This window comes from Ovis canadensis, chromosome 5 (assembly GCF_042477335.2).
Source record: "Ovis canadensis isolate MfBH-ARS-UI-01 breed Bighorn chromosome 5, ARS-UI_OviCan_v2, whole genome shotgun sequence".
NCBI lineage: Eukaryota > Metazoa > Chordata > Mammalia > Artiodactyla > Bovidae > Ovis > Ovis canadensis.
Genome location: NC_091249.1, coordinates 40131152 through 40157455, shown reverse-complemented (window position 1 = coordinate 40157455; position 26304 = coordinate 40131152). Strand labels below are relative to the sequence as shown.

General features: G+C 41.4%; 2 protein-coding genes across 6 annotated transcripts in view; both read left to right on the top strand.

Moving 5' to 3' along the window:
* The window catches only part of LOC138441134 (large ribosomal subunit protein uL16-like), a 790661-nt gene that overhangs the window by 281319 nt on the left and 483038 nt on the right, over positions 1-26304 (top strand). The gene's annotated exons all lie outside the window — the stretch shown is intronic.
* GRAMD2B (GRAM domain containing 2B) overlaps positions 1-26304 on the top strand; it is a 122497-nt gene that overhangs the window by 31519 nt on the left and 64674 nt on the right. For 2 of the 5 annotated variants that reach the window (XM_069589535.1, XM_069589536.1), the window contains exon 1: positions 14887-15273. The exons of 2 other annotated variants lie outside the window; for them this stretch is intronic. In XM_069589535.1, coding sequence (XP_069445636.1) covers positions 15191-15273 — 83 coding nt within the window. In that variant the 5' untranslated portion in view covers positions 14887-15190. Of the gene's footprint in view, positions 1-14812; positions 15274-26304 lie in introns of those variants that run through there. One more of the 5 variants, XM_069589534.1, reaches the window with a different exon arrangement.

The following is a 26304-nucleotide window of genomic DNA, read 5'->3' as shown; positions in this document are numbered from 1 at the left end:
TTCAGTAGATACTGCATGGGTTGTGCAAAAAGTTCATAGTTAAGAGTTTTAAATTTTGTAATGTCACATACTGAAGTAAACATGTGAATGGAAGTAAGAAGAAAAAGTCCTATCCAAAAACTCTTGTGTCATAATTTGAACTTTTATTATCAAAGATGGAGATAATAAGATATACATCCAGAGAAAAGAGTAAGAAACAAGGATCATATTGATACTCAAGAGAAAAAAATAGATATAAAGAACTTTATTTAAGTAGGTGTTTTGTTTCTTCTCTCTGTTACTTTATTAACCAGAATACATTTTTTAAACTAGCTCTGACTAAAGAGATCTGAGGCTTTTCATTTTACTTCTTTTGATTGAGGTTTACCTTATATATACATTTGTGCTTTCCAGATGACTCAGATGGTAAAGAATCTGCCTGCAATGCAGGTGACCCACGTTCGATCCCTGAGTCAGGAAGATTCCCTGGAGAAGGGAACGGCTACCAACTCCAATATTCTTCCCTGGAGAATTCCATGGTCAGAGGAGCCTGGCGGGCTACCTGGGGTCACAAAGAGTCAGACACGACCTGAGTGATTTTCCTCATTTCATTATACACATTAAAATGCACAAATTTTAGCTGTATACTCAAAAACTTTTACATAAGCATATGCCCATGTAACCACACTCAAATATATATATATAGAATATTTCTAGTGCCCTTGAAAGTCCTCTACCCCCTTCTTAGTCCATACCCACAAGATAACTACTATTCACATTTTAAACAAAGCAGGTAACAAAAACAGAAAATGATAAATGAAAAAGTAAAGGAATCCTAAACCTGATTTTTTTTTCTGTTCCAAGAGTTTTTCTTTACAAAACTTACATTGGTGGTTTAGTAACCATTAGATACCCAAGGCTCTAAGGAATTAGCTCACTAGGTGGTAAACTAAAAACCATAGCCTGGTTAACAGAGGCAGCAGACTTCAAATTCTTTCCGTAGAAGAGTCAGGTGGCCCAGTTCTTTCTTCTAAAGACACATGATAAAAGAAAGCATCTGGAGAATTAAATTGGATTGTCTGCAACTTCAGTATCAACATAAGCACAACTCAATTAGGTCTAAGCAAAAATTCTGCATTGTGTTTAGCAAAGTCAAGATAAGTAATAACAATGAGACACTTAGACCCAAACTCTTGGTTTGATCATGAAACTATCAACTCTGTGAACAATTTGACACTAATGGAGCATGAACTTTGAGTTGTTTTTCAAGTAACTGTGATAATTTGATGTTCTTGCATACACCGTTTTCCACCCCAGCATTCCATACTTTCAGGTTATTAAATAAATTTTGGGGTACAGTGAGTGACAGAGGGTACCCTACTGAGCAGCAAGACAGTAAGACCCAAGATTCTGGGCCATTAGATGCCTAGTAACAACTGAACTGACATGATATTTCACTTTGGCCAGTACTATATATTGGCTATCAATAAATTATGCAAATAGGCACAGCTTTTGAGAGTAAAAGGGGCCACTACCATAACTATGCCAGAACAGTAGAACTAAATCAGGACTAACCCAAGCAAATCCCATGGACGGAGGAGCCTGGTGGGCTGCAGTCCATGGGGTCGCTGAGGGTCGGGCACGACTGAGCGACTTCACTTTCACTTTTCACTTTCATGCACTGGAGAAGGAAATGGCAACCCACTCCAGTGTTCTTGCCTGGGGAATCCCAGGGACGGGGGAGCCTGGTGGGCTGCCGTCTATGGGGTCGCACAGAGTCAGACACAACTGAAGCAACTTAGCAGCAGCAGCAGCAGCCCCAGCAAACCAGGATGTACAGTCACCTTAGCTATCACAAGCCTCCAACCCATAAAAGTTCATGCTGATTAACTCTCGATTCCAACAATTCGTTCACTAGTTAAGCTAAGGCTTTTACAGTGGCAAAGACATCTGAGAGAGAGAGGGGAAAAAAAAAGGATGACCTAGAGATTATAGCTGAGTTCCAGCAAGTTAAACGTATCAAAGCCACTGATACAAGGATGCAGACTTAGCTTCTGACATGAGGAAAACAACCTGAAGAGGATTGAGAACTCAGAGGAAGAGAAACATCTATAGCTTTTGTAAATTTGTCTAGCATGTGACATAATACTCCACACACTGTCTTTAAATACTGAGAGCTGATGAACTAAGGGAGGGCAATACTCCTATCTGTTAAGATATTATCTTGCTCAGTAATAATGTAGTAAGGATCATCAGTAATTTACATAACTTGAGTGCTTACTAAGTACCTGGCAATGTGTGCTAATTCCTTTATATATATTTGCTCTTTTAATTCCCCAATGATCCTTCAAGATAATTTAACTTCTGTTCCCATTCTTTCCCCACAGATAAGGAAGCTGAGGCTTAGAGGAGGTTAAGGCCTTGGTCCAGGATGTATGGTGCATACTAGGACTCTAAGATCCGTCTGACTCTTAGCCGGTCTCTGATTTTACACTACATCCACCCCTCCTGAAACAGAAAATGATAGTCATTGAGTCATGTCCAACTATTTGCAACCCCATAGACTGTAGCCCATCAGGCTCCTCTGTCCTTGGAATTCTTCAGGCAAGAATACTTGTATGGGTAGCCATTCCCTTCTCCACCCTTCCTGCTGCTGCTGCTGCTAAGTCACTTCAGTTGTGTCCAACTCTGTGCGACCCCGTAGATGGCAGTCCACCAGGCTCCCCCGTCCCTGGGATTCTCCAGGCAAGAACACTGGAGTGAGTTGCCATTTCTTTCTCCAATGCATGAAAGTGAAAAGTGAAAGGGAAGTCGCTCAGTCGTGTCTGACTCTTTGCGACCCCATGGACTGCAGCCTACCAGGCTCCTCCATCCATGGGATTTTCCAGGCAAGAGTACTGGAGTGGGTTACCATTGCCTTCTCCATCTCCACCCCTCCTAGGGCTCTTTAATTGGGGATAAACTCATTCAACTAGCTCAAACAAGGGATATGTTTACTGACAGGATAGCATGGGAAAACCCTTAGATATCAAGGGCAGAAAAGCAAATACTGTAGGACCAACCATCTAGGGCAGGCAACTGAGAAGCTAGGAACCAAAACCATTCCCAACAGCTCTCATCTCCTATTTCTTTGCAGTGTCTACTGCAATTTTTTACAATATATTTTTGAAACCTGGGGACTTGGGATTCTACATCACCATGTATTTCCAATGTCTAAACTCCCTCTACTATGTCATTTAAAAAAACACACATTTTTGATATGGAGGAAGGGTGAACTTTACATTTTGCTGACTACTACTCAAACTAAAAATTAAATTCTGATTTTAATTAGTCTGTGATCTTAACGCATAGGAAAACATTCTCTTTTCATCTGGTTTGCTTTTAAAAGTAGAAACGAATGCAAAGAAGCACAAAGTCCTACCGGAAGGAAGTCAAGGCCCTAGCTTCCCACAGGAAATAGGTTTCCATAATTACTCTCTCCTCCTGAGAGAGTAAAAAATTAATTTATTTAAAATTGGCATTTTGCAATGGGTAAATGCAACATTTCTGTGTAAAAGGTGTTTTTTCCCCTCATTCTTACAGTCAATCTGTGTAAAGCAGAAAGTGATGAAGCTATAACTGTGAGATTTAGGGTCCTTCCCTTGAGGCCAGCGTTGTTACTTCAATGCCATGTTCCATGAATAGATCCACATTCCAGCTCCAAGCACAGTGCTTGGACTAGAGCCCAGTCCTCCTGACTTCCAGCCTAGAGCCCTTTCAACAAGTTGTGCAGATGTCTGGGGGTGGAGGAAGGGGTGACTGATGTGTGACCCAAGAAGCAAGAACCTGAAGAATCAAATATCCATCTCCTGCCCCTCCCATGACTTTACATCATGATGTTACTTGATCCAAGTGTCTTGTTGTGGTATATGAAGGTGAGCTTTGGACTAAGGTTTTGTATGTGCATGTTTTGTAATTATCTGTATAATGAACTTTCCCACCGCACTGCAAACTCACAGCAAGCTGACTGTGTGACTACGTGCGTGCTCAGTCATGTCCGACTCTTTGGAACCCCATGGACTGTAGTCTACCAGGCTCCTCTGTCCATGGGATTCTCCAGGCAAGAATACCAGAGCGGGTTGCCATTTCCTTCTCCGGGGGAACTTCCTGACCCAGGGATCAAACCCGCATCTCTTTCATCTCCTGCATTGGCAGGAGGATTCTTTAATGCTAAGCCATCTGGGAAACCACACCTAGAATATAGCCTTGCACATAAAAGGCATCAAAAAAGTGTTGATTGGAGGGAAGGAAAAAGGAAAGGAGGACGGAAGGAAGGGACAAAGGAAGGACAGATAGACTGCACAATTTGCCTCAAATGTAGGTTCTGTTTATGAGTCAACCAAAAAGTAAAAGCAAAGTAAACTTGAAAGATAAACTTTATTTGCCTGAGGTGTTTTTTGTTTCTCCCATGCTCCTTCTTTGTCAGGTTATTAGTTAGATAAATTTTTTAAAATAAATAGTGCTACATGGAGAACAGATTGGAAGGAGAGATAACAAAATGCTAACAGGAATTGTCCCCAAAAATGAAGATATGTAAAAAAAGAATGAAAAGCCATTAAAAGTCTATGATATTGGTGACATTAAGAAAAAATGCAACTTGAAGAAACTACTTTAATAACAATTAAATGTTACCTGGCTTTGAAACAATGTGCTGATTGTGCTACATAGACTGCCTTGTCAAACATTTCACAGGGAGGGAAACAGAACATGCCAAGCCAGGGTGCAAGGAAAGAGAAAGGCCAGTCTGCACACTGATGGCATGGTCGTTAGTGCCCAAAACAAGGAAAGGAAGTAGCTGTATGAATGTTTCTCTAAGAAAACAGGAGTGATTCCATCCCTTTAAATTGTTGCCTGTGGGTTATAAACAGTGATTCTTGGACTTCCTCCAGACCTAGACCATCTGGGAGTCATGTGACCTCTCTGACCTGTTTGAAGCACTTGTACTCAGCTAGCAGACAAGTGAGAAGTAGCACAGGCCTAAGGTTTTCCTTCCTAGATTGGGAGGGAGGATTTAGAAAGGATTTAAGTTATATTTCTTTTCATGCACTCTTTTCTACCCCCTGCAAATTGAAAAAAAAAAGACTGATACTATTCAACATCAACATCTCGGGTGAACTGGAGTGTGGTTGAGAACCGCTGGCTGGAAACAATCATTCAGTGATTCATTCATTCATCCAGCACGTATTTACTGAGCATCTGATGTGAACCAGGCACTGTGAATACAGTGGCTAACACAACAGACAAGTCCTTTATTTTTGAGAAGATTCCATTTAGGTAGGAGAGGACAGATAATAAACAAATGGGCAGAGAAGATAATATCTCTATGAGACCATCTCCCTCTACCCTTCTCTTCCCTCCTTTTACTCCAGGTGAGGTGTAGAACAATGACCTTCTTGCCCTTCCTCAAATATGCCAAGCTTAGTCCCACCTGGAGGCTTTCCCCACGCCCTTCCCTCCGGCTGGTAAGCTTTGCCCCCAGATATCATATCCCTTCTGTCTTCCCCTCCTTCAAGTCTCAGCAGAGATGTCACCTGTTACAAAGGCTTCCTTGATCTTCCTATGTAAACCAGTCTTTGCTCTCTCCCACTAGAATGTAAGAGTCCCAGCAGTATGGGTTTTTCTTGTTTTGTCCATGTCCATATCTCTCAAGTTTAGAACAGTGCTGTTAGAAATGCCCATTTGCCAACATGCCCAATGACAATGTATCTAGCCTCAGAGGACCTACTCTCTTATCTGCACTGTAGCAGCTGGTCTCCAAAGTTGGCCCACAGTGAACTGCACTCCTGGTATTCACACCTTGGGTAGTTCTTTTGCCTTGAACCTGAGCTGGCACTGTGCCTCATCTGTGACCAACAGAATGCAGCAGAGGTGACACCTGATGTCCCAGGCTATCGCATAGGAAGCCTTGCATATTCCCTCTTGATATCATGGAACACATATTCTGAAGGAAGCCAACTCCCAAGTTAAAAAGTCCGACTATATTGGGACTTCATGTGTAAGAAAGCCCAATCTAACCACATGGTGGGCCAGGCAGAGAGACTCAAATGTTCAGCTAGTCCCCAGCCATTTCACCTATCTCAGTTGAAGCATGGAAATGAGAGCTCACATCCATCAGCTGAACCTTCAAATGGCTCCAACCCTTGGGCCATCCGACTGCAGCTGCATGAGAGGCCCCAAATGGGAACTAGCCAGCTGAGCTCCATCAGTACATTGAACCATAAGAGAAAATAATACATATTGTTTTAAGCCACCAAGCTTTGAGGTGGTTAGTCATGCAGCAATAACTGCAGATAACTGTGAAATGCAGCCACCAAAGCCAGCTCCTGGTGGCTCAGTGGTAAAGAATCCACCTGTCAGTGCAGGAGACAAGGCTTCAATCCCTGATCCGGGACAACCCCACGAGCCGCGGAGCAGCTAAGCCCATGTGCCACAACTATTGAGCTTGTGCGCCACAACTCCTGAAGCCTGTGCGCCCTAGAGCCTGTGCTCCACAAGAGTAGCCACCACAGTGAGAAGCCTGGGTACAGTAACTGGTGAGCAGCCCCGACTCACCACAGCTAGAGAAAACCTTGTGCAGCAGTGAAGACCCAGCCCAGCCAGAATTAATAGAGAAAAATTTTGAATTCTTTAAAAAAAGATAGCTCTGGATTCATATATTATGTTCCCTGTAAGCATAACACATGTCTAAGGGTCCCTGGGCTTTGCCCACCCCCCACTCTTTAATAAGGCAGGTGCCTCTGCCATTAACAAGCTTTGTTTGTACTCTTCACTCTCTTATTCTCCTTTATAAGCACCCACTGGAGGTCAGAAAAGCTGGTTCTTCATCCTCATGGGACCACTGTAATTCTGGGTAAGTCACTAAACTCTAGTTCAGTTCAGTTCAATCACTCAGTCATGTCCGACTCTTTGCAACCCCATGGACTGCAGCATGCCAGGCCTCCCTGTCCATCACCAACCCCCAGAGCTTACTCAAACTCATGTCCATTGAGACGGTGATACCATCCAACCATCTCATCCTCTGTCATCCCCTTCTCCTCCCACCTTCAATCTTTCCCAGCATCAGGGTCTTTTCAAAAGAGTCAGTTCTTCACATCAGGTGGCCAAAGTATTGGAGCTTCCGCTTCAGCATCAATCCTTCCAATGAATATTCAGGACTGATTTCCTTTAGGATGGACTGGTTGGATCTCTTTGCTGTTCAAGGGACTCTCAAGAGTCTTCTTCAACACCACAGTTCAAAAGCATCAATTCTTCGGTGCTCAGCTTTCTTTATGGTCCAACTCTCACATCCATACATGACTACTGGAAAAACTATAGCCTTGACTAGACGGGCCTTTGTTGGCAAAGTAATGTCTCTGCTTTTTAATATGCTGTCTAGGTTGTTCATAGCTTTTCTTCCAAGGAGCAAGCATCTTTTAATTTCATGGTGACCGTCACCATCTGCAGTGATTTTGGAGCCCATGAAAATAAACTCTGTCACTGTTTCTATTGTTTCCCCATCTTTTTGCCATGAAGTGATGGGACCAGATGCTACGATCTTAGTTTTCTGAATGTTCAGTTTTAAGCCAACTTTATCACTCTCCTCTTATATGAAAAATCATAGTATGGGTTTGATTTTTTAACTCTGGGTAGTGTGTGATAGACTACCCTTTCCCCCCTCCCTCCAACTCGAACTAACACAAAACAGAAATCAGTGAAAGAGATACAAGTGGAAGAAAGCGTTCTGTTGGAAGCAGGACAGGCTATGTATTGTGTAGTGGTCAGAAGGAGAGACTGGAGTCGGAAGACCTAAGCTCAAATGCCAGCTCCTCCCCTCACCAGTCCGCCAGAACCCAGTGTGAAAAGCACTATACAGGGTGGTCTCAGAGGCCTCCCCACTTTACATGTTGTGGTTTTTAACATTTATTACACAGAAAATAGACACATAACTTCAGGGTAGATTTTAATTCATTATATGGTGTTACTTTATTTTCATTTATATAAGTATTTATTTATTATTACTTGTTTATGTGGCTGCACTGGGTCTTAGTCGCAGCGCATGGAATCTTTCAGTTGCAGCATTTGGAATGTTTTGTTGTGGCATGTGGGATCCAGTTCCCTGACCAGTATCAGACCTTGACCCCCTGCATAAGAGTGCAGTCAGTCACTAGACCACTGGGGAAGACCCTTCCTTTTTTTTTTTTCAATTTAAAAACAGAGTACTGAGCTGGAAGAGTTTTGTTATTGCTTCTGCTTTCTTATAGAAACAGATTTATACTAGTTTTTCCCAACCACTATCTGCCCCTAGAGCAGTAAGCCCTTACGATCTTGCCTGTTCATTTCAATACAAGTGCTAAACTTAGTTCTTGCCTCGTCCTTAGAAAAAGAAATTGAGTATTTCAAATTTCCCCATCTGCAGTATAACTTGACTTGGGAAATACTGGCTTAAAATCATTCTATTTTATTTTTAATTAATTAATTCATTCATTTTGGGTTCCACTGGGTCTTCATTGCTGTGTGCAGGCTTTCTCTAGCTGCAGTGAGAAAGGGGGCTGTTCCTTGTTGTGGTTCACAGACTTCTCATTGCTGTGGCTTCTAGCATGGAGCACAGGCTCTAGGCACACAGGCTTCAGTAGTTCTGGCATTTAGGCCCAGTAGTTGCAGCTCTCAGACTGTAGAGCTCAGGCTCAGTAGCTGTGGCACAAAGGCCCTTGTTGCTCTTTGGCATGTGGGTTCTTCCCAGGCCAGGGATCAAATGTGTGTTCCCTGCATTGGCAGGTGGATTTCTATTCACTGTACCACCAGGGAAGTCCCATTCTATTTTATTTTTTAAATATTTTCAAAGGTCTCTACAGGAGGAGATTTCATAGCCTATTATATACATTCCCACTCCAACATTTAATGAGTGTATTCATCAGGAAACTTTCTGTCATTTTTGACAAAAATCACTCAGTAAAGGTCCCCTTCACATAACACTTCTCAACTTTCATATAAGTTTTTTTTTAAGTCATATAATTAAGTTTTTCAGTGTCACTGTACTAGCGTTCCTCTGAACTCTCTCCATCTTTTCCCATTTTTTCCTCTGCATAGTGACCTTAAATTAAAAACAGGAATGGTCTGAAGAGAGTTCCTAAAATTATTTGACTTGTGATGTATATTAAACACTATGCATAGTTAAATTATTACAGCACTTCCAAGCTGCATATTGATAAGAGCATCAACATCTTCTAAGACAAACATCTTCAGACAATATGAATAAAATTACAGGCATGTGATGACACTTTACATGTGCTTATGAGTTCAGTTCAGTCACTCAGTCGTGTCCAACTCTTTGCGACCCCATGAATTGCAGCACGCCAGGCCTCCCTGTCCATCACCAACTCCCAGAGTTCACCCAAACTCATGTCCATTGAGTCAGTGATGCCATCCAGCCATCTCATCCTCTGTCATCCCCTTCTCCTCCTGCCCCCAATCCCTCCCAGCATCAGACTTTTCCAATGAGTCAATTCTTCACATGAGGTGGCCAAAGTATTGGAGTTTCAGCTTTCGCATCAGTCCTTCCAAAGATATTGGCTAATAATTACATACCCTGCCCTGTGTTGTAAATTAGATAACTACTTGACCATACATTGCAACCAAATAGCCACTCAAATTTCCAAATCCATATTTGAACTCTGCCCCAAGACTATGGACAGATGTCCAGTGTATCTGATCATGTTAAAAGCAGACCACAATCTGATCAATATTTGACTGAAGAAAAACTGCACAACTTGAAAGTTTCGAGTTGAGTTTTATTTGAGGATCTTACTGAGGACCATGTCCCAGGAGACAGTCTCTCATAGCAAAGAGAGATAGAGGAGGCGACAAAGGAGCCAAGATATATACAAGTTTTTGCTGGGGGGAAAAAAAAAATATGCAGTCAAATGTCAAAAAATCACTGCTAAGCACAAATAATAGATATCTGAATGTTTTAAATGTTTTTCTATGTGTGGGAAGATATAAGACTCAGTTCATTAAAATTATTCCTTAGATATGTATGCATCTTAACTATCTAGTATCTAGGACCAGCATCCAAAGTACAAAAAATCTTCCTAATTTTCTCTATCCTGAATTCCCCTCAGGGTGCACCATCGATGGGTACCTGGAGTGGCTAATGGCTTGATCCTTGTAGAAAAGAGACGATGGGCAACATACTTTGATTGGGAAATGTCAGGCAATGTTCTCTGTTCACAATATTCTAAGCTATTGAATGGAAACCCCTATATCCTGAAAGGTGATAGGTTAGGCATTTTCTGCTTGAACTGCTTCAATACCTGGAAAAAGTATCAGCTAGAATTTTTCTTTGATATCAGAAAGAAGAAATTCTGTTCCCAGAGGCTTGTAGGAAGGAAAACAGAGGGTAGAGCTTTTTTCCCACTGGTGTGAAACCAAAGAGTATCCCAAAATGTATTTTAGACATAATCTTATGTCTGTTTTATCACGCTATAAGTAAGTTTCCCCTATTGTTTCACTGCTGTGCATGCTCAGCCGCTCAGTTGTGTCCGACTCTTTGCGACCCCCTGGACTGTAGCCCACCAGGTTCCTTTGTCCATGGAATTTCCCAAGCAAGAATACTGGAATGAGTTGCCATTTCCTTCTCCAGGGCGTCTTCCTGATCCAGGAATCGAACCTGGGTCTCCTGCATTGGCAGGAGGATTCTTTACCACTGAGCCACCAGGGAAGCCCTATTGTAGAACAGCTCCCAGAATAAACAAATTATGAAGCTGTGACAGCATCATTTACACTTAATCAAATGCCACTAAGTAAAATAATGTCATTTATTAGCTCCTTTCTTTTCTTAAAATTCATTTGGCTTCACCAGGTCTTAGTTGCAGCACACAGGATCTTTGTTGTAGGATCCAGGATCTAGTTGCCCGATCAGAGATCAAGCCCAGGCCCCTTGCACTGAGAGCAGGGAGTCTTAGCCACTGGACCACGAGGGAAGACCCCCAGCTCCTTTCTAATTCCTCCCCACTCTATCAACTATTTTCCCCACCTGCTCCTCCTCAAATCCCTCCCTTACCCCTACCTTTCTCTCCCTTTCTCACTTAAGATCACACTTCTGGAATTCCTCATCTCAGGCACTGAGGAACGCATTTCAGGGCAACTGAGTGCTCCGTAGTTCAACTGTAAGCCTGTGTGGGGAAGCTATAAACACTTGCCTATATTCATACATCAGAAGAGACCGGACCATGGTTTTGGAAAAGGCTGAACCTAGAACTACCAAAAGACCCAGCATTTCACTCCTAGGTATATGCCCCAAAGAATTGAAAGTAGGGACTCAAACAAATATTTGTACATCAGTGTTCATTCCAGAATTATTCACAATAGCCAAAAGGTAGAAACAATCCACGTGTTCCAGGGATGAATGAATAAACAAGTGTGGAATATGCATATACAATCAAATATTATTTAACAACAACAAAAAAGAGAATAAAATACCAATAAATGCTACAATTTGGATGGACCTGGAAGCATTATGCTTCATGAAATAAAGCAGACACAGAAGGAAAAATATTGTCTGATTCCACTTTCATGAAGGCCCCAGAATAGAGAAATTCATAGTGACAGAAAATAGAATAGACGTTACCAAGGCCTGGGAGAAGGTGGGATGGAGGAATTATTGTTGAATAGATATAGTTACGTTGGGGTGATTTTTTTTAAGTTTTGGGTCTAGATGGTGGTGATGGTTACATACATCATGAATGTAATGTCCCTAAATTGTACACTTACCAATGCTTAAAATGTTATGTTACATAGCTTTAACAGCAATTAAAAAAAAATACTGAGGGGGCTGAAAAGTCATTTCTGATCTGAATCCTGCAGTGAGGGTGGCTTGAAGTACACCTGAGTTTTAATGAGACAGTCACTACCCAGAGTTTGGGATGGTGACAACCTCCTCTATATTCTAAATCCACTCCCATCCCAAGTAGGATGGTGAACTAGAGAAGGGACCGGAAGCCTGAAGGCATGAGTAATATCTCCAAGCCTCTGGGTCACCCAGAGCCTTCCCCACCCTGCCCAGCGAGGCTCGTGCAGAGAAAAAAAACAGGGAGAGAGAGAGATCTGACCAAGCCAACTCAAATGGAATTTCTGTAAACTTTTTTCTTTTCCTTACTTTTCAAGTGTCATGAGAATCATTTTTAGAGCAAGAAGGTCACAAAAAGATGGTTTTGTCCTCTCAGCTACTAAACATAGAGGGAAGAGGAAAACTTCGAAAAGGACTTTCACTTTCAAAATGTTTGAGGTTATTTAGAAGGGTAGGTTTTGTTTTCTTTTTATACACACATTGTTGACTGAAAGAAGTGCACAACCTAAAAGTTGAGAATTATATTGTATTCCATGGAATGGGAGACAGTTTCTCAGATTGCTCTGAGGGACTGTTCCAAAGAGGTAAGGGGGGAGCCAGGTTATAGTTTTTGCAAAAAACAAAAACAAAGCCCTAACAACACAGGTAGTTTAACCAAAAGATTACTGTTAAAGAAAGCCAGAAACTTCAAATGAATAAATTTAGCATTTTTCTATGTAAGGGAAGATGCGAGAATCTGGGTTTATTGAAATAATACCTTTGATGTGCACGTTAACTGTCTACGGCCAGTATCCTGTTTCTCTCTATCGTGAATCCCTTCAGGGTGCACAGTGGTGGGTAGCTCCAGTGGCTTGTTGGCAGGCGACATTTTTCCTACACAAATAAATGCTATGATTGCCTACTCTTTGTAATTATTCGTAAATCTAAAATCATTTTTAAAAGAAAAATTGAAAGCAGCCCCAGAGCATAGAGTCAGTCATTTTTTTTTCCCAGCCATAAAGTTAAACCTCCAACAATAAGGTTTTATATTAGTTTTTCTTAATCCTAACTACTCTGTAGTAAATCAGAAATCTACCAACACATACCTTATTTGCTATCGTTTCATCGGCTGGGCGCATAGTAGGCAAGTTGCTGGTGAGATTGTGATGGCTGCTTCTCCATCCTCCTCTCTGCCCTCATCAACTAGGAAGGGTTAACCAGGCAACCAGCTCATATCACCTCTGCTGCACAACCTAAAAGTTGAGAATTATGTTTTATTTGGCAGACTTAAGCCCAACAGACAGCCTTTCAGATAGTACTATAATTTGCCATTCTGAAATGTATCCATTTGGCATGCAGATTATTTCAAGCTAAAAATAATCAAGGCTCAAAAGATTGGAGAAGAATCTTTGACCTCTCATCTAACTGCCAAAAAAAATTTATCTAGAAGACCTGATCCAGGAAGGGACTTGTCACTGAAGATTACTACAGTATAATGCAAACTAGGTATGTACACAGGGAGGAACCTAAGCAGAGTCTGTTTGTTAAAATTCCTCTCTGTGTTCCATTGTTTCTGTTTGGCCCAGCAAACATTTTATCAAACATTTGCTCATTTTCATCTTTTTGTGAATGGCCTTCCTTCCCTTTTGTGGATGAGAATGTTGCCTGCCGTATCAGTAAACAACAGATATTAAAGCCCCATCAAGTCATCAACCACATGGCACCCACAACTGTGCATCCTGATGGGAGTTAGGATGGAAAAAAGGACACTGGCCCTAGACAGTTAAGGTGGATATCAAGGAACGATTTCAATAAACACAGAGTCTTGCCTCCCCCCATACATAGAAAAGTGCTAAATTCATTAACTGAGATGTCTGTTTTTGCTTTGCATGCTAAGGCACTTCAGCTGTGTCCAACTCTCTGCCACTCTACCAACTGTAGCCCGATAGGCTCCTCTGTCCATGGCATTCTCCAGGCAAGAATACTGAAGAGCATTGCAATGCCCTCCTCCAGGGGATCTTCCATCCCACCCAGGGATGGGAGCCACCTCTCGTTTCCTGCATTGGCAGGCGGGTTCTTTACCACTAGCGCCACCTGGGAAGCTCAATTATTCTTTGATTACTAGTCATCTTTTAAGGTTTTTGTTGCCAAAACTCCTATATATCCCAGCTCTTCCCTTACTTCAGGTCAGTCTTATAGTACTATCTGAAAGGCTGTCTGTTGGGCTTAAGTCTGCCAAATAAAACATAATTCTCAACTTTTAGGTTTTGCAGGTTTGGGTTTGTTTGTTTTTTTTTTTTTTCAGTTGACACTTTGAAGTCCCAAATCCCTGCCTGCCCCATTCTCTTTTCTCAGGTGGCTCATAAGCCTCAATTGCTTAACATGTCCTTGGGTGACATATGTTTGGGCAGTTCCCTGAACACAGGTAATTAAATTTGATCTTATCCTGTTCATCTATCTCAGTTCAGTGTAATTCTTCAACTAGCCAGAAGAACCTAGAAGGGCAGAGGAAAGTTTTTTCTTTCCTCTCTCTACTAAGTGGATGTTTAGAATAATGCCTGGAACACGGTAGCTCTCAAAGTTCCTTAAATGAGTAAGTGGATGCTCCAAACACAAAACTTCAGACAGAATCAGCAAGATGGGGAAGAAGAGGCATTCATTTCATTGGCTGGGCGCACAGTAGGCAAGTTGCTGGTGAGATTGTGATGGCTGCTTCTCCATCCTCCTGTCTGCCCTCATCAACTAGGAAGGGTTAACTAGGTAACCAGCTCATATCACCTCTGCTGCACTACCGACCTATTGCTTGAGCTCTGTCAGGCAGTCCTCAAGAAGGCTACACCCTGCTTGAATAATTTGGGCTGGGGAACAGGCCAGCCCACCCAGCGCATCCATGCGCGAAAACCCCTATGGTTTCCTGTATCTACAGCTGGTTGCCCACTGTTCAACCTCCGTAGTTAGTCTAGATAAGAAAAAAAAAAAAAAAGGCCCAGTTTCCTAGGAGGCTGCTTATAGGGCGCCGGGTTAGGCAAATGTTTCACCTGCTTGGCCAATTAGCTTCCTCTCCCAGAAAGACGAGTTCTACAGGTTTCCTTTTTCTCTCCCTCTGCCTCCTGGGTTGGGAGGAGAGGCTGTCACTTCGCTTCGACCCTCCCCTTCCCTCCCTCCCGGCTCGGCCCCTCTCGCCCGGACCAATCGCGCCGGCCCGGACGTGTCCAGGTTGGCGGCCCCCGGCGCGGGCGGCCCGGATGCACCGAGCGGCCCAGGGCGCAGGGGAGGGCGCGGCGGGCTCGCGGGGCCTGCAGCCCGGACGGTGGGAGCCGGGGAAGCGGGGAGGAGACGGCGTGAAGGTGCCGTCCAGACGTGGCCCTGATGACCGAACTACAGCAGGATGTGGACGACGCGAAGTCTGCCAAAGTGCTCGGGAAGAGGGAGAGCAAAGTTGGCTCAGCCCAGTAAGTATCCTCTGCTGGACCCAGCCGGGGCGGGAGGACGCGCGCAGCCCAAACTTCTCCGCCAGGGGCGAGTTGCAAGCGGACACGGCTTTCTGGAGCTTTAAACGTGGACAGACTTGTGCTTGAACTCTTTCTGTGGCGCCCGGTCTCTTTTTTTGCCCCCGATTCTATAGTAGAGAAAAGGCAAGCAGAGTTTTCTGGAATGCACTGCAGCCTGCATTCCCGCGGGGCTGGGAATTATTTGAGCCGAAAGCACCGTTGGTGTTTTATAAATCCCGAGGGAGGTCTGGGGCGAACTTTCAGATTTCCAAGCCACGTCGAGAAACAGCGCTTCACATTTATTCTAATTGTCTTACTCTTAATGACGCGTGTGGAGATGCGGTGTCCCGTAGATGGCATCTCATCAGTAGCTTCACAACGATGCGTATTATGTGATTGTGACTCGGACGTGAGGGTGTTTTTCCCTCATTCCCTTCCCTGTTTATCCTCTAGAGACCGCAGAAATAGTGGAAAACATGAAACACGTTTTATTTCCCCCCCTCAAAGACTGCCTGCCTTTGTTAGATACTTAACACAAACTTGTTACACACTTTTAAAAACTGTATAAAAAGGGAGGATGCGGGGGTGGGGTCGGGAAGCACAATGAAAGTATAACAAAACACAACAAATATTGGACGGTGACTGCCCTCTTAAAGGACTCTTGTGGATAATAGGATTTGCACATCGTTTGACCTGTAAACTCTTCTGGTTTAAGAAACTGAAAATTCAAATATTTGGTCACAAGGATTGGCTTCGTGTAACATTAATCTCGTGTACTTAAAAAAAAAAAAATCCAGAAGTATGGTTGTTGTATGCCTGTTATTCCCAAACTCTTCTTTTAAAAAGAAGAAGAATCTTTATTTGCTTATTTTCTACATCACTATAACATTAAGTAGGAGTAAAGTAAATATCTAAATAAGCCCAGTTTTACTTTTTATGGTACCAAGCTGTTGGGTATCTAAAATGCTTTACTGATACTAATATAAAAAGGTGACACACTTTTTAATAGTAAAGATTCAATCCAAAAACAAAGAAAAGATTTTAAAAATCCAGTCCGCATCATTCATTATTTCAGCACTTACTGGTTTTTTAAAAACACAGCCTGGTTCAACATAAAGATGTGCATTTTCAGAAGCGTATTCCACCTATTTATTGAACTTTGAGCTGACCTTTTAGAAAAAAGAATAGCTTTTATTCACTGCTTTGATTTGTGGTTTCAAACGCTTTGGTCACATTCTCTTCCAGTGTCTGCTTTCTTTGGCTTCTCTTACATTTTCCTCTCATCTTTGTCAACTTAAGCTGATGTTCTTTCCTCACTACTGATTAAACAAAGATGATTGAGGGAAAATTTCCTATAGGTATAACTCTCACAACATATTCTTATTTCCTCACTCCAAAATAAAGTCCTTATTTTATACTAATAATTCAAACCCAAGAAAAAGATGAACTAGCAAATGATGTAGATTTCCCTTGTATTTAATCATTCTTTTATAAACTTTACTTCCCTGAATAAGAGGTGTCACCATTTCATAGATGTCTGAGGTGGTAATTGGCACAGGGAAGACTGGAACTCTAAACTCTTAGTTCAGAACTCATCCAAAGGCAGTATTTATGTCCAGCTACACAAGGCAGAATGAGTCAAGTCTACCCCACAGATCTTAAGTTTTAAGTTGTCACATTCCCGGTCCTTTAGGTACTCAGTCAAGGAGTTCATTCTGATTGATTGAAAACATCTATTATAGACTAAATATCTGCTATTTAGACTAATTTAGTTAAACTAAAACTCTTTAGATATTGAGAAAATAATTATGTAGAATATAGGCACAACAGCACTGAAACTCAAAGCCCCAAACGGCCAGCCCCTTCCTTTGGAACATTCCATTGCACAAATTCATTTCAGTTCTATAAATATTGGAATACTTACTATTTCTTCAATAATAGTGGGGAATATAAGAATGAATGTGAATTGGTATCCATCCTTCTATACCTCCAAGAGTAGCGTTGAGGGGAGGCACATGTGTATACTACCATTAAACACAAAAGAATCTATAAAAAGTTTGGCCTACAACTGAATCTTCTCCACAGTTCAGATGTTTATCCATTTGGCAGTCCTTGGTTTATTGGGTGTTTGGTTTGCTTTTCCCAACAAAGTGGTAATTCCTAGATCCATTGAAGTCACTTCTGATTCAGTCTAAGATTTTAGACACCATTTTATTCTGAGCTCTTAACCTCTTGCTTTGGTAACAGAATAAATATTTAAAGACACAGGTAGTTATATTATCACAGTGATATTGGTGTGATAATTCCATATTCGAAATCATGGTGACATTTTTATGCTTGGAAACTCAGTCTAACTTCTCTATTTTGAATTTCCTATTTTAGATTAATTATCACTAAACTCCAAGTTGTTGAAACCTGGGTGTCCCAAGGGACATTTTCTTCAAGAGTGTTGAATGGCTTGCTCCCTCCCCAGTCTCTACATCTGTAACTTCACCCACATGAGCCTCATCACCTAAGACCTTAGCCTCTTAATTAATAATAGATGGCCAATTATGGAGAATGCCTGCTATGTTACAGGCCATGTGCTCAAAACTTCACAATCATTTTCATACAAATTCAGATCGACACTATGATTATGGCCGTTTTTAAATAGTAACATTAAAACTCTGAGAAGTAACTAGGCAGGCAGAGACACAGTTAATAAGAGAACAGCTCATACTCAAGTCCAGGACTCCTCTAAGTCTAGAGCCTGAACTTGAATAGTATAGTACATTCCTATACTGCGGAAACTTTGATGGCCCTCTATGACCTACTCTAAGAAACAGGCTCCTCTGCCAAGAATTTAAGATCCTTGATGATCTGGACACACATAGACCATTTCCTAATACACGTTTCCTAGTACTAGTCAGCTTGCACGGAAAGCTTGCACCGATTCTGCAACCAACGATCACAGCAGCAACGCTGTAATTCAGAGGTGATAATGCAGAAGAATAAATAGTATTTAGTCGTAGTACTGAATCAAGCTTCCTCATCCTTCCCTCCTCCTCAGGTCTATTGCTTTGCTCAAACAGTGTGCTCTCTTCTTTCTCAAGATACTTCTGTAAATCAGCTCGAGCTTTCCTTCATTTAAAGCCTCTCCTATCACTGGCCACAGTCTCCTCTTTCTTACCAGTGCTCACTTTGTATGTATGTGGTCAGCCCAGAAACGTGAGCTGCTATTGTTATTAATTTTTATTAATAGTTAATGTTTATGTAACATTTAGTATGTACAGAGTACTGCTTTGTTAACATGTTAATTCAGACACTAGTCCAGTGTACCTTAGTTAACTGTCCCCAAATAAATTGCAAACTCCAGTCACATTTTTTTTGTATTGAATTTCTTGAAGAACTTGGCAAATAATCACTTTCAGTAACTATCTGTTGATGAGCTATGAAGGCTAAGACCCATCCCACCTACTTAAGGTACGTAATATGCTTATAGCTGACTTTCAGTTTGACTATCTCAGGGGAAATTATACTTTTAATCAAATTTCTGTCAGTAGCAGGAAAATTTTTAGATACCTTTACTTGCCTGAGAGCTGTGGCTTATTTATTCATCTTTGTGCTAGAAGTGAGACTGCACATTTACTTACCACCAAAGTACATATTTGACTTAAAAAATAACACCTCTCCCCCTTTTTTTTTAACCAAGAATTGGTAGTTTTCGCTGCATATTTCTTTTTGAGAGCCTAGTTTTTCTCTGCTTTGTCTTTTTCATTCTTGATTTCTTTCATGTTCACAATATGTAGATATTTCTAACATAGACTAACTTTTTTAGATATACTTTTATTTCTTAAATCTCTGATGGATCTAATTTAGTAATGGCCTAGTTACTTTTAGTGAATTTCAAAAAGTGTCTAAAACTAATACATAATTCTGGGCAGTTGACTCATATTTCAAATAATGAATTATATCACATATAACATATACTTGTAATACAATTTGTTTTTTTTAATACTAATTTTTTTAGTACACAGCTGTTGATTTATTTTTGGCTGCCCTGGGTCTTTGTTGATGCGTGCAGGCTTTCTCTAGTTATGACGTGCAGGGGCTACTCCCTAGCTGCAATGTGCAGGCTTCTCATTGCAGTAGTGGTTTCTCTTGTTGCAGAGCAGAGGCTCTAAAGCAGTGGGCTTAGCTGCTCCTTGGCATGCCCATATGAGCAGGGATCTAACCTGTGTGCCCTGCATTGACAGGGAATTCTTAAATACTGGACCACCAGGGAAGTCCCTGCAGTTTGAATTTTAAGCATTTAAGCTTTAATACCTTAGGACATAACAATTCTAGAAATTTATTCAGTTTCTTATATGTGGAGAAAAAGAAGGTAAATGAAAGAAAAAGTGAAAGGGAAGTCGCTCAGTCGTGTCCGACTCTTTGCGACCCTATGGACTGTAACCTACCAGCCTCCTCCATCCATGGGATTCTCCAGGCAAGAATACTGGAGTGGATTGCCATTTCCTTCTTTCTCCAGGGGATCTTCCTGACCCAGGGATCGAACCTGGATCTCCCACATTGCAGGCAGACTCTTTAACCTCTGAGCCACCAGGGACGTATGCAATATAAGCATTTTTACCTTAAAAGGAAGTTCTCTGGGATTATCAAGAAATAATAATTATTTGCAAGATATACTTTAACTTTAGAGACTTCAAGTTAAAATAAATTACCTGTAGTGAAGGCATTTGTCTTCCAATTACACTGTCCTTGTGGGTACTTGACAAAAAGAATAAGGGTTGCAGTCGGGGCTTGATCTCGCATTGGAAGCAAGAGGAGTAAATATGAATACGTATTGAGTATGGCTTGATTTCTTAGTGCTTTCTTAACTCCAGACTTTGAAAGTGCCTATTTAGTAAGAAAATCTCTATAATTATCTGTATATTATATGTCTTCCCATAGGTGTGTATACTTTTTTTCTTTTTTAATTCTAATTTTCAGGTAACTCTGACAGGTTATCCATGCTACTTTTTAATATAAACTTCTGGATAAGAGGAAAAAATTACAACGTATTAGAAAATATTTATATTAAGGTACAGTGCTTAATTGAGGAGTTTGAAAAAATGGAGAAAAATAAACAGTGTTCTAGTCTGAACTGTTTTGAAAAGAAATTTAATGACCCAAATCATCTCCATGGTTAATAGAAATTGCTAATTTGTCAAGGCAGTACAAAGAAAGATTAAGAACGCAGGCTCTAGAAAACGAAGGTTTGAAATATGACTTTCTTGTCTTCTAGGAATGTGACCCTGGCAGTGTTACTTAGCCCCTCCAAGCTTTGTTATATAAAGAATAATGAAATCAGCTTTGGGAATTTCCTGGCAGTCCCGTGGTTGGAACTCCAAGCTTCCACTGCCCCAGAGCACAGGTTCAGTCCCTGGTCGGGAGTCATCCAACAAACCCCATGGCATGGCAAAAAATAAATAAAGTCAGCTGTTTCATATAGTTTTACTTTGAGGTTTAACTGGGAAATGTCAGAAACTCATTTCACCTAGTTCCTGAACTGGTTGTGAGTGAAGTCGTGTCCAACTGTTTGCGACCCTGTGGACGGTAGCCCACCAGGCTCCTCCGTCCATGGGATTCTCCTGAAATGGTTAGTGTTCCAGAAACCATGTCGCCGTGCTTGCTGTTGAAGGTCTGGGACATGCTGTGGGGTGGGGAGGAAGGGTGACATAAAATGTTCTTAAACAAAATAGTCAAAATTCAAAAGGCCTAGCTCTAACAGTCGCAGGTACCAGTGTCCTGTTAAGTAAGCCTCTGTTCCAGCAACTAGACTTATCTGGCACTCATGATAGCCACTAAACATTACCATGAATCCAACTTGGCAGCTTGGCTTTTACTTTATGCTGAAAGGATCCCACGCCCTAACTCTTCAGTGGCCTGCCAGCTCATTTCCATGTTGCTTACTGATCTGGTGTTCTCCCATCTTCTATCAGGGCTTCAGGTGGCTCAGGGGTAAAAAATCCGCCTGCCAATGAAGGACGCACAAGAGACGCGGGTTTGATCCCTGGGTTAAGAAGATTGCCTGGAGAAGGAAATGGAAACCCATGCCAATATTCTTGCCATGGCGTCACAGAATCGGGCCAGTCTGAGCGCGCACACACGCACGCATCTATTGCCAGTGCGTTTCTCTCTGGCCCGCTGACTTACACATCCTGCGTCCTGGTTCTGAGCTTTTCTTTGATGGTTCCTCATCTTTTTTCCTTTGATAGGCAGGCAATATTAATAGATTGATTAATATAGGACGCTTGTAAGAGATGCAGGTGGGGAAGCTTTGCCTCCTGGCTCCTCATCTTTAAACTGCTGAGTTGTTTCCATTTGCTAAACTGCAGTAGACTTGTCCTTCAGCACCTTCCTAATTCTTTCAGTGCCCAGCGTTAGGCATTTTACACATTTTCAAGTGCCATAAAGCACAGGTCCTCGAGAGACACTCCTCCACTGCCACTTGAATGACTTAAAGTGAATTCCTACTCCCTAAAGAAACGAGGGTATTTTTATCTATGCCTAAATTTGATTACTGGGGCTTCCCTGGTGGCTCAGAGGATAAAGCGTCTGCCTGCAATGCGGGAACCTGGGTTCAATCCCTAGTTCGGGAAGATCCTCTGGAGAAGGAAATGGCAACCCACTCCAGTATTCTTGCCTGGAGAATCCCATGGACGGAGGAGCCTGGCTGGCTACAGTCCATGGGGTCGCAAAGAGTCGGACACGACTGAGCGACTTCACTTTTACTTTCACCCTTAGAAGAGAAGCAGAACCAACTTAAACTCCAGTCCCTAATTTATTAACAAAGTAAGTAATGTGTTCTCATTGGTCACTCCACACGTACCAGAGCACGATGGGGCATGATGACCGAAGATGCTGGTGATTTTTAACAGCTTTATTGAGGTGTATTTTACACATCATAAAATTTACCTGTTTCAAGTAGACAATTCAGTGACTTTTAGTAACTTTACTGAGTGGAGCACCATCACTATACCAGGTTTTAGAACATTTTCACACACTTCCCCTTTAAGATCTATTGGGCCCATTTATACTAATTCCCATTAGCATGACATAAATTGTAATTTTAAAAATAGTCAAAATTCATCCCCGGCCCCACTATTTTCTGTCTCCCTAAATTTCCTGTTTCTGAGCTTTTCATATAAATAGAGTCACATATAATATGTGATCTCTTGTATCTGTCTTCTTTCACTTACTATCATGTTTTTGAGGTTCATCCATAAAGTAGCATGTGTCGGTGGCCCATTCGTTTTCATTGCCGAATAGTATTCCACTATGTGGGTAGACCATTTGTCTGTATGTCCACCTGTTCATGAACATAATGTGTAATGCTGCCTTGAATACTTGTGTGAAAGTCTTTTTGTAGATACATGTTTTCATTTCTCTCAAGCATGTACCTAGAAATGTGATTACTGGATCACATTGTAACTCTATGTTTGAGCTTTTTGAGGAACTGGCAAACTATTTTCCAAAGCAGCTACACCATTTTACATGCCCACTAGCAGTGTATGAGGGCCCGTGGTTAGATTTAACAGAAAGTACTTTCACATAGCAGGGAAACGAGACTGTAAGCACCTTAAAGATATGTCAATACCTTACACTTAATATCGTAACAGGTATCTGTTGCGTTGTTAACTGAGTGACGTTAATACTTAACGATTTTGAAAACTCCCTTAAACTGCAACGTTAAAAAGATAACTCAGGCTGTCATACTTGGGACCTGTTTTTGCAATCTCTTAAAATTTTGCGTGTAACATTTAAGTGGATTATTTTTAATGATGAAATTTACAAAGAAGACATTTTTAAATGAGACTATAATGTTCCCCCATATGTGCTAACATATTTAAAAGCAAAAAAATTTAAACAGTATAGATAGGGATAAAATGAAAAGTGAAGGTATTCCTCCTCTCTTCTGCCTGACAGTTCCTTGTCTCAAAGGTAACCACTTGCCAAGGGTTCAGGTTTTGTTCTTTGTTTATGTATATAATGTATTTTATTTATTTATTTGGCTGTGCTGCTGGCTCTTGGTTGGGGCACTTGAGATCACCGATCGTTCTGGCATGCAAGATCTTTTAGTTGCAACGTGCAGGCTCTCTTTTTTGGTTGGGGCATCAGAATCTTTAGTTTCAGCATGTGGGATCTGATTCCTTGACCAGGGATCGAACCTGTTCCCCTTGCCCTGGAAACACGGAGTCTTAGCCTCTGGACCACCAGAGAAGTCCCTTTGGATTTTGTTCTTATGCTATTGTCATTTAAAGCCAGAGTCAAGTTTTTTTTGTTGATTTTTCTTTTTCTTTAGAATATCCACCTCCCAGTATGACTCTAAGTGTGCTGTACTTGGCACAATGAAGCACCTCGTGAGGCTGTCAGGAGGATTAAGTGTGATCCTACAGTATCTGGACTGTACACTATAAGAGAGCTCAATAAACAGCAGCCATTATTCTCATGAACAACTTTTCCCAAACTTCTTTGCAGAATAATTAATTATCTAGGTGACCTGGGCTTCTCTGGTGGCTCAGAGGTAAAGAACCCGCCTGCCAATGCAGGAGACACAGGTTCCATCCATGGGTTGGGAACATCCCCTGGAGAAGGAAATGGCACCCCACTGTAGTATCCTTGCCTGGGAAATCCCATGGACAGAGGAACCTGACAGGCTACAATCCATGAGGTCGAAAAGAGTCAGACACAGCTTAGCAGCTGAGCACGAGCAAGAGGACATACACGGTTTAAATATTGATGAATAAATAAATCCATGAGAACAGAGGTTTGCCTTAGCCAGGTAGACTTGGAGTGTTAGATGGAAGAGTTGATGTCCTACTGACCCATCCTCAAGTTACCTTCATCGTCTAATCTTTTCTGTGCCTCTGTCCTACCTGGATGAGCCTAGAAAGAGTTCTAGTCAAATAAAGCAGCAAGAAATATGGACCACATCGTGAACAACTAGATAGAAGTCACAGTAGTGACGAGACCTGAGCAGAGCAGAGACCAGAATGGAGAAATGGAAATGTGTAAGGAGGCAGTGAGTAAGCAGATGGGGAGAATAGGAGTTTTAGAAAGATGAGAGGAAGATTGAGTCACACTGAAAGGATGAAAAAACAAATGGTACTTCACTGACCTGTCTAATCTCCCCCTTCTCTCCTGGAAGATGCTCCTCCTTGTCTTTCCCTGTGCTGTTCTGTGTCTTATCCCTGAAATCCCAGGCACTGAGCTGGGTGGCTGACATGCCTCTCCTTCCCTAATGGAGATGCTAATCTCTGTACGAGTGTTGGTGTTTTCTTAAAGTCTGTATATGTCAGGTTTATTATTATATCCATGTTTATTACCTTCTAGATTTTTCAGATTGTGTCTTGCATCCTGCTCAATGAGTTAAAAAAATGGGAAGAACTCAGAATACTCTAATTTTTGTGTCTTTTACTGTTAAGGATTATTATCTGAAAACAGTTATCTTATGATCCTACAGATTATTTTGAAACATCTAATGTGTAGAGCTATAAAAGCTGCATTGTGAGTTGAGTTGTCATATGTCAACAGTGAAGGAAAACCATTCATCATGACAACTTTTATTATCACCGTACTGTTTCTGTAATTCACAGGAAAATCGTTCCTCATTTGATCTTAACAACTTAAATGTTTGTAGAACATGTAAGGTGGTCCTCTGAGAGCCGATATAAACTGTCAAGAATGTTTTTTCCCTCCCTCTTTCCCTTCTGCTCCTCTGAAGTTGAACTAGTTTTGACATGAAGCTGGTAGATAGCTTATATTTTTTCCTGATTTGATCAGAATCTTTTTTATATACAAAGAATCACAACACATTTTCTACATTCAAATTCTGAAATCACCAAATGTCATACTTTTCAACAGAACCTGAGATGAAAGAGTAAAAATGGTATATGAGCTAGGAGAAAGGCAGTATTTTAACAGTTGGTAAGGACCAGAGAGATTTGCTCATGTTGTCAGCTGACGTTGATTAAGGAGTTCCGTGTATTGGGCACTGTGCTGAGTGTCATGGCAGCCACCAAGATGAAGATGGGGCCTTTGCCCATACAAAAAAGAGTAAAGGAAAGGAATATGTTTTTTGAGATTTCTTTCAAAGAAGAAACAAAGTAGCTCCAGAAAATGTATATCAAATATAGCAGCTGATATATTTAGATGAGATGAGATAATATCATTGTTATATGCTAGACCCTTTTCAAAGTACTTGTATATATATATACATGTACAAAGGAGGGGACAGTTACCATCACATTTTTATGCATAACAGAGACACAGTGACTTGCCCAAGTTTATAATAGCTGTTGAAATGTTGGAGCCAGAATTCAAATATAGGCAGTCTAATCTGAGCCAGGCTCCTAAAATCATTAATTCTACAGGCTCAGTAGAGTTGGGAAGAGCAAAAAATGCAGAAGGCCAAGTGGCTCCCATTAGATATCTGTGCAGCCCCGTTTGGATTTCTTAACTTTTATATAGGTCTGCTTTCTCAACTATAAAACCAAGACTCATTTCCTTTCTTGCTGCAGTTCTAACACTGAAAGGATTTCTAATGGTCTTATAGAGGCCAGAGTAGAGAGAGCACCTGTAGCTGCCAGTTGGGAGCTAGTGCTCTGTGTACTGTCAGACACAGGTGCCTTTCGGGATTCTTCTGTCTCCATCTGAGCTCAGACCTGACTATATAGACCTGAAACTTCATTGTTTCAGTTCCAGCTTCATATGGTGACTTGCATAGCAGTCATTCAGATTCCGATTTTTAAAAACCACGGTTAGGTTCTTCTTTGCAGAAGTACATAGTGTTTCTGTAATGTGACCGATTCAAAACCATGTGAATTTTTTTTAAGTAATTGCCAAAGGGACTAAGAACTTTTGTAAAAATTCTGCAATTGCACAGAATCTTTTTAAAATTCTTGTGAAGTACTTTCAGAGCCTGGAGCTCATTCTTTGAATAGTCATGAGGTTGGCAAATCCTCTTTG